The sequence below is a fragment of the Acinonyx jubatus genome, chromosome B1, assembly GCF_027475565.1.
Source record: "Acinonyx jubatus isolate Ajub_Pintada_27869175 chromosome B1, VMU_Ajub_asm_v1.0, whole genome shotgun sequence".
Classification (NCBI taxonomy): Eukaryota; Metazoa; Chordata; class Mammalia; order Carnivora; family Felidae; genus Acinonyx; species Acinonyx jubatus.
The window spans coordinates 169,423,361-169,437,315 of record NC_069382.1 but is presented as its reverse complement, the minus strand read 5'-3'; the positions used below and the strand labels follow the sequence as shown (position 1 = coordinate 169,437,315).

General features: G+C 35.3%; 1 protein-coding gene across 3 annotated transcripts in view; it reads right to left on the bottom strand.

Moving 5' to 3' along the window:
• The window catches only part of TMEM156 (transmembrane protein 156), a 56,625-nt gene extending 43,040 nt beyond the window's left edge, over positions 1–13,585 (bottom strand). For 2 of the 3 annotated variants that reach the window (XM_015080498.3, XM_015080500.3), the window contains exon 1: positions 13,399–13,583. In XM_015080498.3, coding sequence (XP_014935984.1) covers positions 13,399–13,486 — 88 coding nt within the window. In that variant the 5' untranslated portion in view covers positions 13,487–13,583. Of the gene's footprint in view, positions 1–13,398 lie in introns of all 3 variants that reach the window. The other variant, XM_053217457.1, reaches the window with a different exon arrangement.
• Between the last annotated feature and the right edge of the window lie 370 nt (positions 13,586–13,955).

The following is a 13,955-nucleotide window of genomic DNA, read 5'->3' as shown; positions in this document are numbered from 1 at the left end:
ATGTAAAATTACCCAAATCTAGGGTTTCTTTTAGCAAATATTAACCCATTGGCTCAATTTCTTTAATTGTTGTACCACTCTTCAGTTTTCCATTTCTTCCTAAGTAAGCTTGGGTAAGTTATATTTTTCTATAAATATGTCCTTAACATTTTAAACCTATTGACTTAAAGTTATTAATAGTAATCTCTTATTACATTTTAAATTTCTACTGTGTCCTTTTCCAATCCTAACATTACTGAATGTGTCTGCCTATCTTTTGTTATTCAGTTTTAATAGACAGAAATAATAACCTGCCAAAAATGTCCACATCCTAATGCCCAGAACCTGTGAATATGTTACATTACATGCCAAAGAGAAATTAAGGCAGAAGATGGAATGAAGATAGCTGGTGCACTTATCTTAAAAAAAGGGGTTGGGGGGAATTATCCTAGATTATCCAAGGACCTAATATAATCACAAATGTGGAAGGGAGAGGCAAAAGAGTGTGTCCGAATAGCACAATGTGACAAAGACTCAATAGGCCATTGCTGGCTTTGAAGATGGAAGCTAAGACACAAACCAAGGCATGCAGAAACCTTCCAGAAGCTGGAAAAGAAAAGAAAATGGATTCTCACCTACAGCTCTGAAAGGGATGCTATTTTTGTACAGCATATTAGTTCTCTCTTGTTTTTTCATTGACACACAAATCAGTGGTTATTTTTGTTGTATGCAGTTAACATTTTCAAGATTTATTTAGATAAACCCACATGGTTATAATTATTGAGGGTCTTTCCCCTGTCATTTCTTGCATGGTTGACCTCCCTTCTAGGATTATATCTTTTCTTCTATAGTTAATTCTCTATAAATTCCTTCTCTGAAGATCTGCTGTTTACAAACTCTCTGTTTTTGTTCATCTGAAAATGTACATCTCACCAGTTCCAGATTGACATTAATTTTACCTCTGTACTTTGCAGAGCTTATTCCACTGCCTCTGAGTTTCATGGTTGCTTTCAAGAAATGAGCTACCTAATTATTGTTCCTTTGAAGAAAATCAGTCTTTATCTCTGGTTATTTTTGATTTTTTTTTCATGTTCTAGAGAATTTTGTATTTATTCTGGTAGGGACTTGTTAGGTTTCCTGAATCTGAGGATGTATGTCTTTCTTCACTTTTGTAAAATTCTCAGCCACATCTCTTCAAACATAGTCATTTCCCCATTCTGTCTCTTCTCTCCTTTGATAGCTTCATTAGAGATTTCTCCCTTTGTTCTCTATGTCTCTTAATCTCTATTTCATATTTGCTCTTTCTCTGGCTCTCTGTGTTGTGTTCTCAGTAATTTCTTCAGATATATATTCCAATTCATTATTCAGTTGTGTCTGATCCATTTATTCCATTCCTTGTGTTTCTACTTCATCTTATTATAATTTCATAATTAGACTTTCAAGTTATTCTTTTTCCAATCTGCATGATGTTTCAGTTTCAGGTATAGAATATAGTGATTCATAAATCTGCCTGATTATTTTTAATAGTCTTGTTTTTTACTCATACTCATTTGATACCATTTTTTATTGAAACAAACTAAATATTTACTTTATATATCTCATAACCCCAATATCTGAATTCTTTAAAGATCTGATTCTGCTATTTTTGTCTCTGTTGACTATTGTCTGTTCATGTGGGGTTTTTAAAGTTTATTTATTTATTTATTTTTAGTGATCTCTACACCCAACATGGGGCCTGAATTCATGACCCTGAGATCAAGAGTCACACGCTCCTCTGACTGAGCCATCCAGGTGCCCATAAGCCTTCATGTGTTTTATGATTTTTGACAATAGCTCATGTTACTTAGAATTTTGTTTGGGAAATTATTTGAGATCTGATTTGAAGATGTTTTCCTCCAGAAAGGATTGCTGTTTACCTCTGCTTGGTATCTAATACCACATTATCTCAAAATCACTTTAAATTAAATTTCTTGGTGTGGTTAAAAAGGAATCCTTATATACTGCTGGAGTATAAATTAGTCTGTCCACTATGGAAAACAATATGGAGGATCCTCAAAAAATTACAAATAGATCATATCATTCAGCAGTTCCTCTTCTGGGTAGATACCCAAAGGAAATGAAAACAGGAGTTCACAGAGATATCTGCACACCCATACAGTATTATCACAGTATTATTCACAATAACCAAGATATTGTGAATAACTCAAGTGCCCATCAATGGGTGAATGAATAAAGAAAATGTGTTATATATACACAAATGTAGTATTGTTCACCTATGAAAAAGGAGAATATCCTGCCATCTGTGACAAAATTGATGGACTTGAGTACATTATCCTAAGTAAAATAAGATCAAGAAAGACAGTTACTATATGGTATCATTTATAAGTGAAATCTAAAAAACGTCAAATGAGAGAGGGAAGATGGTGGCAGAGTTGGAGGACCAGGATCCTAGGCTCATCTTGTCCCGTGAACACAGCTAGATAACTATCAAATCATCCTAATACTCCAGAAATCAACCTGAAGACTGACAGAACAAACTCCACAACCAAAGGGAGAGAAGTGACCACATTGAAGAAGGTAAAAAGTGTGGAGCTATGGTTTAGGGGAGAAATGGATCACAGACACTGCAGAGGGGAGGGAGCCATGGTAATGGAGAAGGGAGAGAGAGAGAGAGACAGAGAGGAGCACACAGGGGAATACACAGGGAGAACATTTCCCATAGCCATTGGCTTGGAAAATTAGAGGGGTTGTATTTTTTGAGATCTTACAACCAGTGGGGCTTGAAGTTTTGAGTTTTAAAGGTCAGTGGGCTAGGCCGGGATAGAGCCAAGAGGGGTCAGGGAGAGAAGGCAGGCAAACAGCCCAGGGGCAGACAGCATGGAAACAATAATCTGAAGAGAGCCTGGGGCACACAGCAGGGAGATTATTTGCTCTTCTCAGAGCATATACCTGAGAGGCAGCTTCGTGGAAATGCCTCTCAGGTAACAAAGGAACTGGTTGTCACCATTTCCCTCCCCACCCCTCAGCATAAACACAGAGCCACTTGCAGGAGGCAGCATAGCACTGACACTGGCTACCTAACTTGCTTACACCAAGTCCCCTGAGTTCAGACTAGACTACTCTTCTCAGTCAAGCTTGCCTCAGTCCCAGCATTGTGGGTCCTCTCCCCTAGAAGACCAGCAGAAACCTCTGCCCACACCACATCTGACCAGAGATTTCTGCATGGTCTCAGTTCTGATGGAAGTGGTATCAGGTCTCATTTCACAAGCAGACCAGAGCACACCTAGTTAATACTTGCCACATTCAGACCAAGGACCAAAAACTGCCCACACTAGGCAAAGAAAGCCTCTGCAAATGACTTACTTGAAGGATAGAGCAGCTAAAACAAAATAGCAGGGCACACACAGCATACACCAAAGACACTCCCTGAAGCTCCAGGCCCTTGACACTACATGACCTCCTTATAAAGCCACTACTTTTAGGAGAAGGAAACATAACTGCCTTTTCTAACACAGAGAAGAAGGCAGAAACTTAGACAAAATGCCAAGATGGAGGAATTCATGCCAAATAAAAGAACAAGGTAAGGCCACAGCCAGAGATCTAAGTGAAACAGATATAAGTAACATGCCTGATGGAGAATTTAAAGCAACAATCATAAGTATACTCATTGGACTTGAGAAAAGAATAAAAGACATTAGTGAGATCCTTACCACAGAGATAAAAGAGTGAAGAAAGAATCAATCAGAGATAAAGAATGTAGCAAAAGAGATTAGAAACAGGCTTGATGCAATGAAGAGCAGGCTGAAGGAAGCAGAGGAATGAATTAAGGACCTAGAAGACAAAGTAATGGAAAATAATGAAGGTGAACAAAAGAGAGAAAGAATTATGGAACATGAGAATACACTTAGGGAATTCAGTGACTCAATCAACCATAATAACATTCGTATTACAGGAGTCTCAAAAGAAGAAGAGAGAGAAAGGGGAGCAGAAAATTTATTTGAGAAAATAGCTGAAAACTTCCCTAATCTGGGGAAAGAAACAGACATCCAGATCCAGGAGGCACAGAGAACTCTCATCAAAATTAACAAAAGCAGGGCAACACCAAGACATAATTAAATTTGCAAAATACAGTGATAAAGAAAGACTCTTAAAAGCAGCCAGACAAAAGAAGTCCTTAACTTACAAGGGAAGACCCATAAGGCTAACTGGAGACTTCTCAGCAAAAACTTGGCAAGCCAGAAGGGAGTGACATGTTATATTTCAAGCGCTGAATGGAAAAAAATCTGCAGCCATGAGTGCTCTCTCCAGCAAGGCTATTATTCAGAAAGAAGGAGAAATAAAGATTTTCCCAGACAAACAAAAACTAAAGGAGTTCATGACCACTAAACCAGTCCTGCAAGAAATATTAAAAGGGACTCTTTGGGAGGAAAAGACCAAAAGTGACAAATACTAGAAAGGGACAGAGAAAATTTCCAGAAACAACAACAACACAAGTAATAAAATGGCAATACGTATGTATCTATTAATAATTACTTTGAATATAAATGACTAAATGCTCCAACAAAAAGACATAGGGTGTCAGAATGGATTAAAAAAATAAGATCTATCTATATGTTGCCTCCAAGAGACACAGTTTAGACTTAAGATACCTGAAGATACCTGCAGATTGAAAGTAGAGGATGCAGAAACATTTATCATGCAAATGGATGTCAAAAAAAAAAAAAAAAGCCAAAGTAGCAATACTTACATCAGGCAAACTACACTTTAAAACAAAGACTGGAGGGGTGCCTGGGTGGCTCAGCTGGTTAAGTGCCCGACTCTCGAGATAGGCTCAGGTCATGATCTCTCAGTTTGTGAGACTGAGTCCTGCATTGGGCTATGTACTGATAGCCTGCTTGGAATTCTCTCTCTATCTGCCCCTCTCATGCTCGTGCTCTCTCTTTCTCACTCTCTCTTTCTCTCTCTCTCTTTCTCAAAATACATAAATAAACTTTAAAAAATAAAACAAAGACTGTAACAAAGATAAAGAAGGGGAGTATATCATAATAAAGGGGACAATCCACCAAGAAGATCTAACAGTTGTAAATATTTATGTACCCAACGTGTAAGCATCCAAATATATAAAACAGTTGATAACAAACATAAAGGAACTAATCAATAATAATACAATAATGCTAGGGGACTTTAATAACCCACTTACATCAATGGACAGATCATTTAAACATAAAATCAACAAGGAAACAATGGCTTTGAATGACACATTGGACCAGATGGACTTAGATATATTTAGAACATTTTATCCTAAAGCAGCAGAATACACATTCTTTCCAAGTGCACATAGGACATTCTCCAGAATAGGTCACATACTGGGCCACAAAACAGGCCTCAACAAATACAAAAAGATTGAAATCATACCATGCATCTTTTCTGACCATAACACTTTGAAACTAGAGGTCAACCACAAGAAAAAATCTGGGAAGATCACAAATACATGGAGGCTAAATAACATGCTACTAAACAATGCATGGGTCAACCAGGAAATCAAAGAAGAAATTTTTAAATACATGGAAACAAATGAAAATGAAAACACAGCAATCCAAAACCTTTGGGATGAAGTAAAAGCTGTTATAAGAGGAAAGTTTATAACAATACAGGTCTACTTCAAAAAGCAAAGCAACAACAACAACAACAACAACAACAACAAAACCCTCAAATAAACAACCTAACCCTACACCTAAAGGAGCTAGAAAAAGAACAACAAACAAAACCCAAAACCAGAAGAAGGAAGGAAGTAATAAAGATTAAGGCAGAAATAAATGGTGTAGAAACTAGAAAAACAGTAGAACAGATCAGTGAAACCAGGGGCTGATTCTTTGAAAAATTAATAAAATTGATAAACCTCAAGCCAGACTTATCAAAAAGAAAAGAGAAAGGACCCAAATAAATAAAGTCATAAATGAAAGAGGAGAAATAACAACCAATACCACAGAAATACAATTATAAGAGAATATTGTGAAAAACTATAGGCCAACCAATTGGACAACCTGGAAGAAATGGAAAAATTCATACAAACATATAAACTACCAAAACTGAAATAGGAAGAAATAGAAAATGTGAATAGCCAAGAAATTGAATCAGTAACCAAAAAACTCCCAACAACAAAAAAAAAGTTGGACAGGACAAGATGGCTTCACAAGCAAATTCCACCAAATATTTAAAGAAGAGTTAATAGGGGTGCCTGGGTGGCTTAGTCAGTTAAGCATCCAATTTCAGCTCAGGTCATGATCTCGCAGTCTGTGGGTTCAAGCCCTGTGTCAGGCTCTGGGCTGAGAGCTCAGAGGCTGGAGCCTGCTTCAGATTCTGTGTCTCCCTCTTTCTCTCTCTGTCCTCCTCTCTCTCTCTCTCTCTCTCTCTCTCTCTCTCTCTCTTTCTCTCTCTCTCAAAAAAGTAAATAAACATTAAAAAAAATTTTAAAGGAGAGTTAATATCTATTCTTCTCAAAGTATTCCAAAAAATAGAAATGGAAGGAAAACATCCAAATTCATTCTGAATCCAGCATTACCTTGATACCAAAACCAGATAGAGACACCACACACACACACACACACACACACACACACACACAAAAGTACTACAGGCCAATATCTCCGATGAACACAGATGTAAACATCCTCAACAAAGTACTAGGGAACAATGTCACATGTCAAATTTATACAAGAAAAAAAAAACAAAGACAAGACTTAATTCTTGGATTTGGCCTTTCACACCTTATAGGCAATGATCATTAATATCCAAGCTATGGCCAACTTGTGTTCACAAACTCTCAAGGGAAATTTTTTCCTTACTCTCTCCAGGGCCTAGGTAAAGGCAGACAAATTTCCTCATAGCCAGACAAGTTTTCCTTAGATTATTCCTTACTCCTTCACAGAGCACGTCACCTTTGGGGTCCCAGTCTTAAGCTCGGGCTTCTGTCTACTATGTATGACCCATGAAAAAGACTCTAGGCCACTCAGGTGACCAATTTGTTTACTCTTGCATACCAGTCTGGATTCATAATTTATAACCATTTTCCACCTTTGAGGAGTTTTCTTATTTTGTTAGTAGTTCAACTATATATTTTTTTGTTGTTCTTAGTGTTTTAGTCTTTAATGTTTTATCTCACATTTTTAGATATTTTGTGCCAAGAGTATTTTTCAAGGTTGAATGCAAGAATAGAAGTTTCAACTCTCTGTTGACCTTCAAAAATAAGTGAGAATGTACAGTAAAATCTTCATTGTTTGACAGACAAGAGCAACTCCAGAAACTACTCTACGTCAAGTCATATTTTCCCAATACCTAGGCTATTTCTCTGTTAACGAGTTGTCAAGGAACTTTGGAAGAAGCATGGATTCTTTCAGACAATACATATTCTAAGTGTTATTGGTTCAGTATATGAAATACAAACTGAAGAAAATAAGCAATTTTTACCACCAGAAACATAGCTAGTACAACCACTTTGGAGATGCATTTGGCAGTTTCTTATCAAATTAAATATATTGAGCTATTTTACTACTAGTTACCTGATAGAAATGAAAACATATTTTCATATGAAGAGTTGTACAAAAATGTTCATAGCAGCACATTTATAATGGCCAATAACTGGAAACAACCCAGTGGCATAAGGGACAAATGTGATGTATTTGTATAATGGACTATTTAGCAATAAATAGAAAAGAGCTAGTGATACACTTAATAACATGGGTGAGTCTCAAAAACATTATGCTAAGCTAAAGAAGCTAGATCAAAAATAGATACTGTGTGATGATTCCGTCTATATAAAGTATAAGAAGGGATAAAACTAAACTATGGTGACACAGGTCAGAAAGTTGCCTTGGGAACAGGAGAAAATTTGACAGAAATGAGCAAAAGGAATCCTTCTGGGAGTGATGAAAATCTGTATTTTTTATGGGGTTGTAGTTACATAGTCACATATAATTGTCAAAATTTATAAAACCGAACACTTAAGATCTTTGTATTTTACTGTATGTAAATTGTGCTTTTAAAAAAATAGCCAAACTAAACAAAACACCTCCAATTGTTTCTAAATAGTTTTAATCAGGGGTGCTTGGGTGGCTCAGGCGTCCGACTTCAGCTCAGGTCATGATCGCTGTCGGGCTCTGTGCTGACAGCTCAGTCTGGAGCCTTCTTTGGCTTCTGTGTTTCCGTCTCTCTCTGCCCTTCCCCCCCACACACTCTGTCTATCTCTAAGTAAGTAAATAAATAAACAAACAAACATTTAAAAAAATTTTAAATAGCTTTAATTATTATTGGATATTCTGTATCATAATTCAGCAATTTAAAAATATTAGCTAGTGTGCCTGGGTGGTTCAGTTGGTTAAATGTCCCACTCTTGATTTAAGCTCAGATCATAATCTCACAGTTCTGAGTTCAAGGCCAGATATCAGGCTCCTGCTGACAGTGCAGAGCCTGCTTGGGATTCTCTCTCTTCCTCTCTCTCTAAACTTCCCCCGTTCGCTCTCTCTCTCAAAATAAATAAATAAACTTAAAAAAAATATTAGCTGCCAGGAGAGAAAAAAAGCTAATGGCTTAGCTGCCTAATTACAGAGATATTAGTTAACATACTTTTTTTTTCCTTTGGTTACAGGTCTGCCTCTTTAACAACTGGTATAGACTCAAAGAGTATCAATTTCGATAGCAAAAGTTCAAATAATTACATTTCCATTTTGGGTTCAGTAATTGAGGCTTCTCTAGTAATATTGAGTTGGAAAGGGTAAAAATACATCATGTTGCAAATGAATGATACATTGATGGTGTTAACCAGGTAAGGAACAGGGGAGTCTCGACAGGATATGGATTTATTCATAGAACATTTGGGAAAGACAATTTAAAATATTTCTTGGGGAAAAGGGGCAAAGTTTGGGGTTACTTTTAATTTATGGTAACAGTATGTAGAACAGTGGGAGATAAGAAAGATTGCTGACTTTACTTGTCAAAATAGGGAAGTAAATGCACATTATGAAACTCTCCATCGGAAAAAAAAATGGTAGGAAAATAACCTAGGGTAAACAGACACATATCTTTTAAGTGAAAGATTCTGTGAAATAAATTTCATACATTGCACAACCTAAAAGTTCTAGGTGGGAAGTAAAATTTCGCTTCAAAAATACAAGAGGAGGATAATAGTGCCTGATCTGCCTAAATCAAAAGGTGGTTATGATGATCAGATAAGAAATGCTTCCTTCAAGAATGTTTCACTTTTATTTCCTTTACAGTATGAGTCAGAAAATTCACTCCATCAACAAATACTTGGTGAGTGCCTCTTAATGTGGCAGGTACTGTCCTAAGTGCTTAAAATATGACCTAAACAGACAAAAACCTCATTTTCATCAAGCTTATGCTCTATTTGGAGAAATCAGACAGCAAAAAGTACACACAATAAGTAAGTTATATAGGGTATGAGTGCTATGGAGAAAAGAAACAACAGTATCAGGGTAAGATATATTACCGCATTATTATTTTAAAGAAAGTTGTTTTTCTATAAAAACAAAAAAGGTGTACAGAAAGGGCATCTACCAATGCAATGAGAACCTAATAGAAAGCATCCCAAGCAAGGGTTGCTGTATATAATCTAACAGAATAAAACCCATTCTGCCAAAGCAGTGGAAAGCATTTTATTTAGCAGTGTCTATTTTTTTTTTGCCAGCATCTAATGTCTACAATATATTTGTAAACATATTGTGTCGATCAGTAGCCATTTGCATTCCATAAAGATTCAGAAAACTCCGTAAGAAATAAAATGTTACAACAAAGTAAATCTACCCATATAGTTTTATTCCTTCTTTCTGAATATTTTCAGAATAGTCTCTCTTGAGAATGATGCTTTGCCACAAATGAGATGAAGTATTTAATGTGTCAGAATGAGTTATTACTTGTAAAAGTACTTGGTATAGTACCTGGTACATGTGTAAGTATTATTACATTAAAAAAAATTTTTTTAATAGTTGTTAGTCTATATCCCAGACCTTATTGGGGCTTGTTGATTAACTTTTTAATGAGCCAGTTGATGAGAGAAAAATTAAGTGTCCATTTTTAAGAACTAAGAATACTTTCAGGCAAATTAGTTGCGGTTACTCTTGATAACACTGTTCTTTATAATATAGACATAAGTAATGTGTACATAGGGTTGAATACTTCAGGGTTTATCCTATACTTTGTATACTTTGTAAGTTAAGTTCCTTTGTCCACTGTTTTCTTGCAGTTCATGGTCCATTATACTACCATTTCCATCAGAAAGTGTGAAATGCCAGGGAAAATGAAAGCTGGTAAACATAGTTTATGTCAGTTTGGCTCTTACAAGTAAGCGAGGAAGTCAAATAGCTAAATAAAATTAGGTTTGAGGTGTTGTTATCTCTGCTATTCCTGTCTTGCATTGCCGTGAATTATCAGTAAGACATTTGTATGACTACAATTTCTGGCTTCAAGAACTTCTGAGATATTTATATGAGTACATTTTATTTGAAAATAATTGCTTCTCTTAGAGAGTGCTTCTGCAAGCAGGTAAGGAGAAATATTAGCTGATCATTAGAGCTCTGACAGTTATCTCTTTGCAACAAAAATGGAAGGAACATCCTCCCCAGACAGGCCTGGAAGCAACTTTTATGTTTCCATTGTACCTTTTTACATTGCTATTTCAGTAATTACAGTATTGTATTTAATTATTTACCAGTCAGGCCTCCCGCTAACTGAAAACTCCTTGAAGGAAGAGTTGCCTGTTGTTTTTGTAGCCCCGGGTTCCTGGTACAGGTAGACACTATTCATTCCAATTTCAGTATATGTGCTGCAGAAGCCAGCACAGGTAGGCACTGTTCATGACCGGAGGAATAAATAAATAAAAGATCACTGAGATTGATATGGGTTAAGCAGGTCTCTCTCTCTTAAACACTGTAAGTCCAATAAAAGTTGGTTGGTGAAGTCTCCTGTTTGCGGCAACCCAGGCTCTCCTAATTGCAAGCATCTCTGAATCAAAATATATCCATTCCTTTTCTATCTCCACTATCTACATGCAATGGAAGTGTAGCAAATCATTACATTAACTACTGTATCTTAGTATAAGCTGTCTTTCAAATAAACTGGAAGTATTAAAATAGTTTCTCTTGCCAGTGCATGCTCAATGCAAACTCATTAAAAGTCCAAAACACCATTGAAGAAGTTCCTCTTCTTCAATAAAGTTAGACTAGATAGCTTATACTGTGTAATTATGATAATTGAATATTCTGAGTAATGATTATTCAGAGACTCAGACACATTTTTGATGAAAAATGATCAAACACAGTTCTCTATTTTTAACTTAGGCCTTCAGAGGGTTTATTATTTTGAAATCAAATCTATTAAACCTCATGAATACATTATTCCTCATTAAGATTCCTTCTGAATTCATTTGATGTGTTAACGACATGGTATCAGTGAATAATTTATAAGTAAAAATCATTTAATAATATTTATCTTAGAAATTAAAGTGAATAGGATGTAAGAAAAAAATGGGGGAAAAACCCACAAGTAACTGATAAGAAGAGTGGACTATACAGGAGAATCTCAAGGTTAATTTTAGCACTTCATGAGCATCTAAAAATTTTTACCAGATATTTTATTTTATGAAATATGCCAGTTGACATGTCAACTCATTTCATAAGGCAACTATAACTGTGATTTTAAAATTACTGAAAAAAAATGAAATAATCATTTGCCTTTAGTTGAATCTGTATTAGGCTAGATAAAATGAAGCTATGTGACCTTGTTCCTGGTGATCCATAAACCATTATAAAATATAAAGCGTGCACTATTGCATGTGTAAAATATTTTACTCAATCATCAACCTTTCATTTATGGTGGCTGTGTGCAAAATTCCTTCTACCACAAAATGACATCAGGATAAGATGACAGTTTTCAAACATTTTTGTTTGTTGGCCCCAAGGAAGGTCCCTTTGAAATAAAATTCCCAAATAAATCCATCCCCCTAAAGAGTCCAAGGAAATATCTGTGCTGTTTTTGGACCAGGAAAAGCGAAGTGGCTATTTTAAGTTTGCAGAGGCAATATAGGTAGTAGTGAGAGCTGATTGTAATTAGTTGTGAAAGTAAAAACACAAAAGTCATTAATGGTTGATTACTGTCAAGACATCTGCCCAAGAAAGAAAAGCTTTTCACATGCTCTGGCAATCACCAGTTCTCATAATACAGTAACCAACAGTTAGCAAATAGTTTATGAAATCTTTTTTGAGGCTGATTACTTGGTTTTCGTTAGATGAACCTGATTTTTTGGAGATGTGAGGTCCATCTTCCTGGCCTACCTTAGATAACTATCAAATCAGCTTACTATTTAAAAGGCTTAAAAGTTGAAATAAGTTATCTCCATTCCAATTCTAACTATTCTCTATATTTCCACTAAGTGGAATCAAGAATTAAAAATATATGTTATGATTGTTTAGTCTGAGCAACATAATGCCAGAAAACCAAGAAAATTTTGAAAAATTCAATCATTCACAAAATTGCACATAGTGTTTGTTTAGCAAAAATATTGTTATCTGGCCACTTAGTATCATGTACATGCAATAGTAATCATGGCAGAATGTCATCAAATATAAGCTTTTCCCTGATTTTAAGCAAATTCATATAACTTTAATGATAGAATATAGTGTTTTCTTTTTACTTTTTCTTATTATTAAATGCTAGGGAGCACAACTATTTTCCGAACGCACATTTATATATATTTTAAAACTTTTACTGACATATAAAAATAGTTCAAATTTACATTTATTTATTTTCTTATCCTAGGTTCCAACGATAATATCACAAATCCCTGAAATATCCACAGAGGACATTTTGTTCCATTTTTTCTCTAGTTACAAATATACTAGAGAATATTTGCACACACCTGCTGAAATTTGCACCCATCTTATTTTAAATTCTCTTATTTTTCAAAAAGCAACAGTGAGTTATTTGTGTGAAATAGCTGTGGTAGAGGTAAATCAAACACCTTTAACATAACAAATATGACTCGCTTTGTGAAATAAGTCTAGAGTGTAAAAGCATACTTAAAACTGTTTTGAAGGAAACTACTTCAAAGAGCAAAATCATGTGAGATGAATGTAAACTCAATGTTTAAAATCTAGACTACACATTTTAAATATTTCTTTTCATTTTTTATTTCACTACGGTATGCCACAATAATTAAGTACTGCAAATAAGTTTACTGTGCTATATAACAGTCAACTAAAATTACAATCTCATTTTCTTAACTTTTCAGACATAGAACTTCAGCCCAGGCAGCGTGTATCCAAAGAGAGGATCTTTCCTTGTAACCGTTAGCTATCATAATTTTTTTTAATTAGAAAAAGAAAAGATAAATTATAATTATGTACTCACCTTTTGGTGTCTTAAAATGTTCTGGCAAGATTAAAATGAATGCGATCACAATTGCCAAAAGTAATTTAAAGAAGGCTGTTTTTGTCATGTCTATTCACATGACACAGTGTGTTCCCCTCCAGTACATTGGTGGCATGTTTCTTCCTGCTTTGGGTTTCATCTCTGAAGTTCTTTAAGTTTATGCAAGCAACTTCATACTCACTTCCTTTTGTGTAAGACTAAAAAAAAAAAAAAAAAAAAAAAAAAAAAAAAAAAAAGAGGGCTTGATTGCTTCTCAGGCTTTTGGCTAAGATCGATTGTAAAAAAAAGAGGCCTTGAACTGAGACTTTTTCATTCTGAGTCACTTTCCATTAAGAAGACTACTGTCTGATAGACACTTTCAAACTACCTTCCAAACAAGAAAGATAAAGAAATGATCTCAAGAAGCAAAGATCTTGTCCTCACCTAAATTTGAAGGTGTTTTCCCATTTTTGCCAATGTGTGTGTGTAAATATAAACCCACAATATACACACCAAAAATAAAACGATGAAGGTCCGTCATGCCCGTTCATTCACTT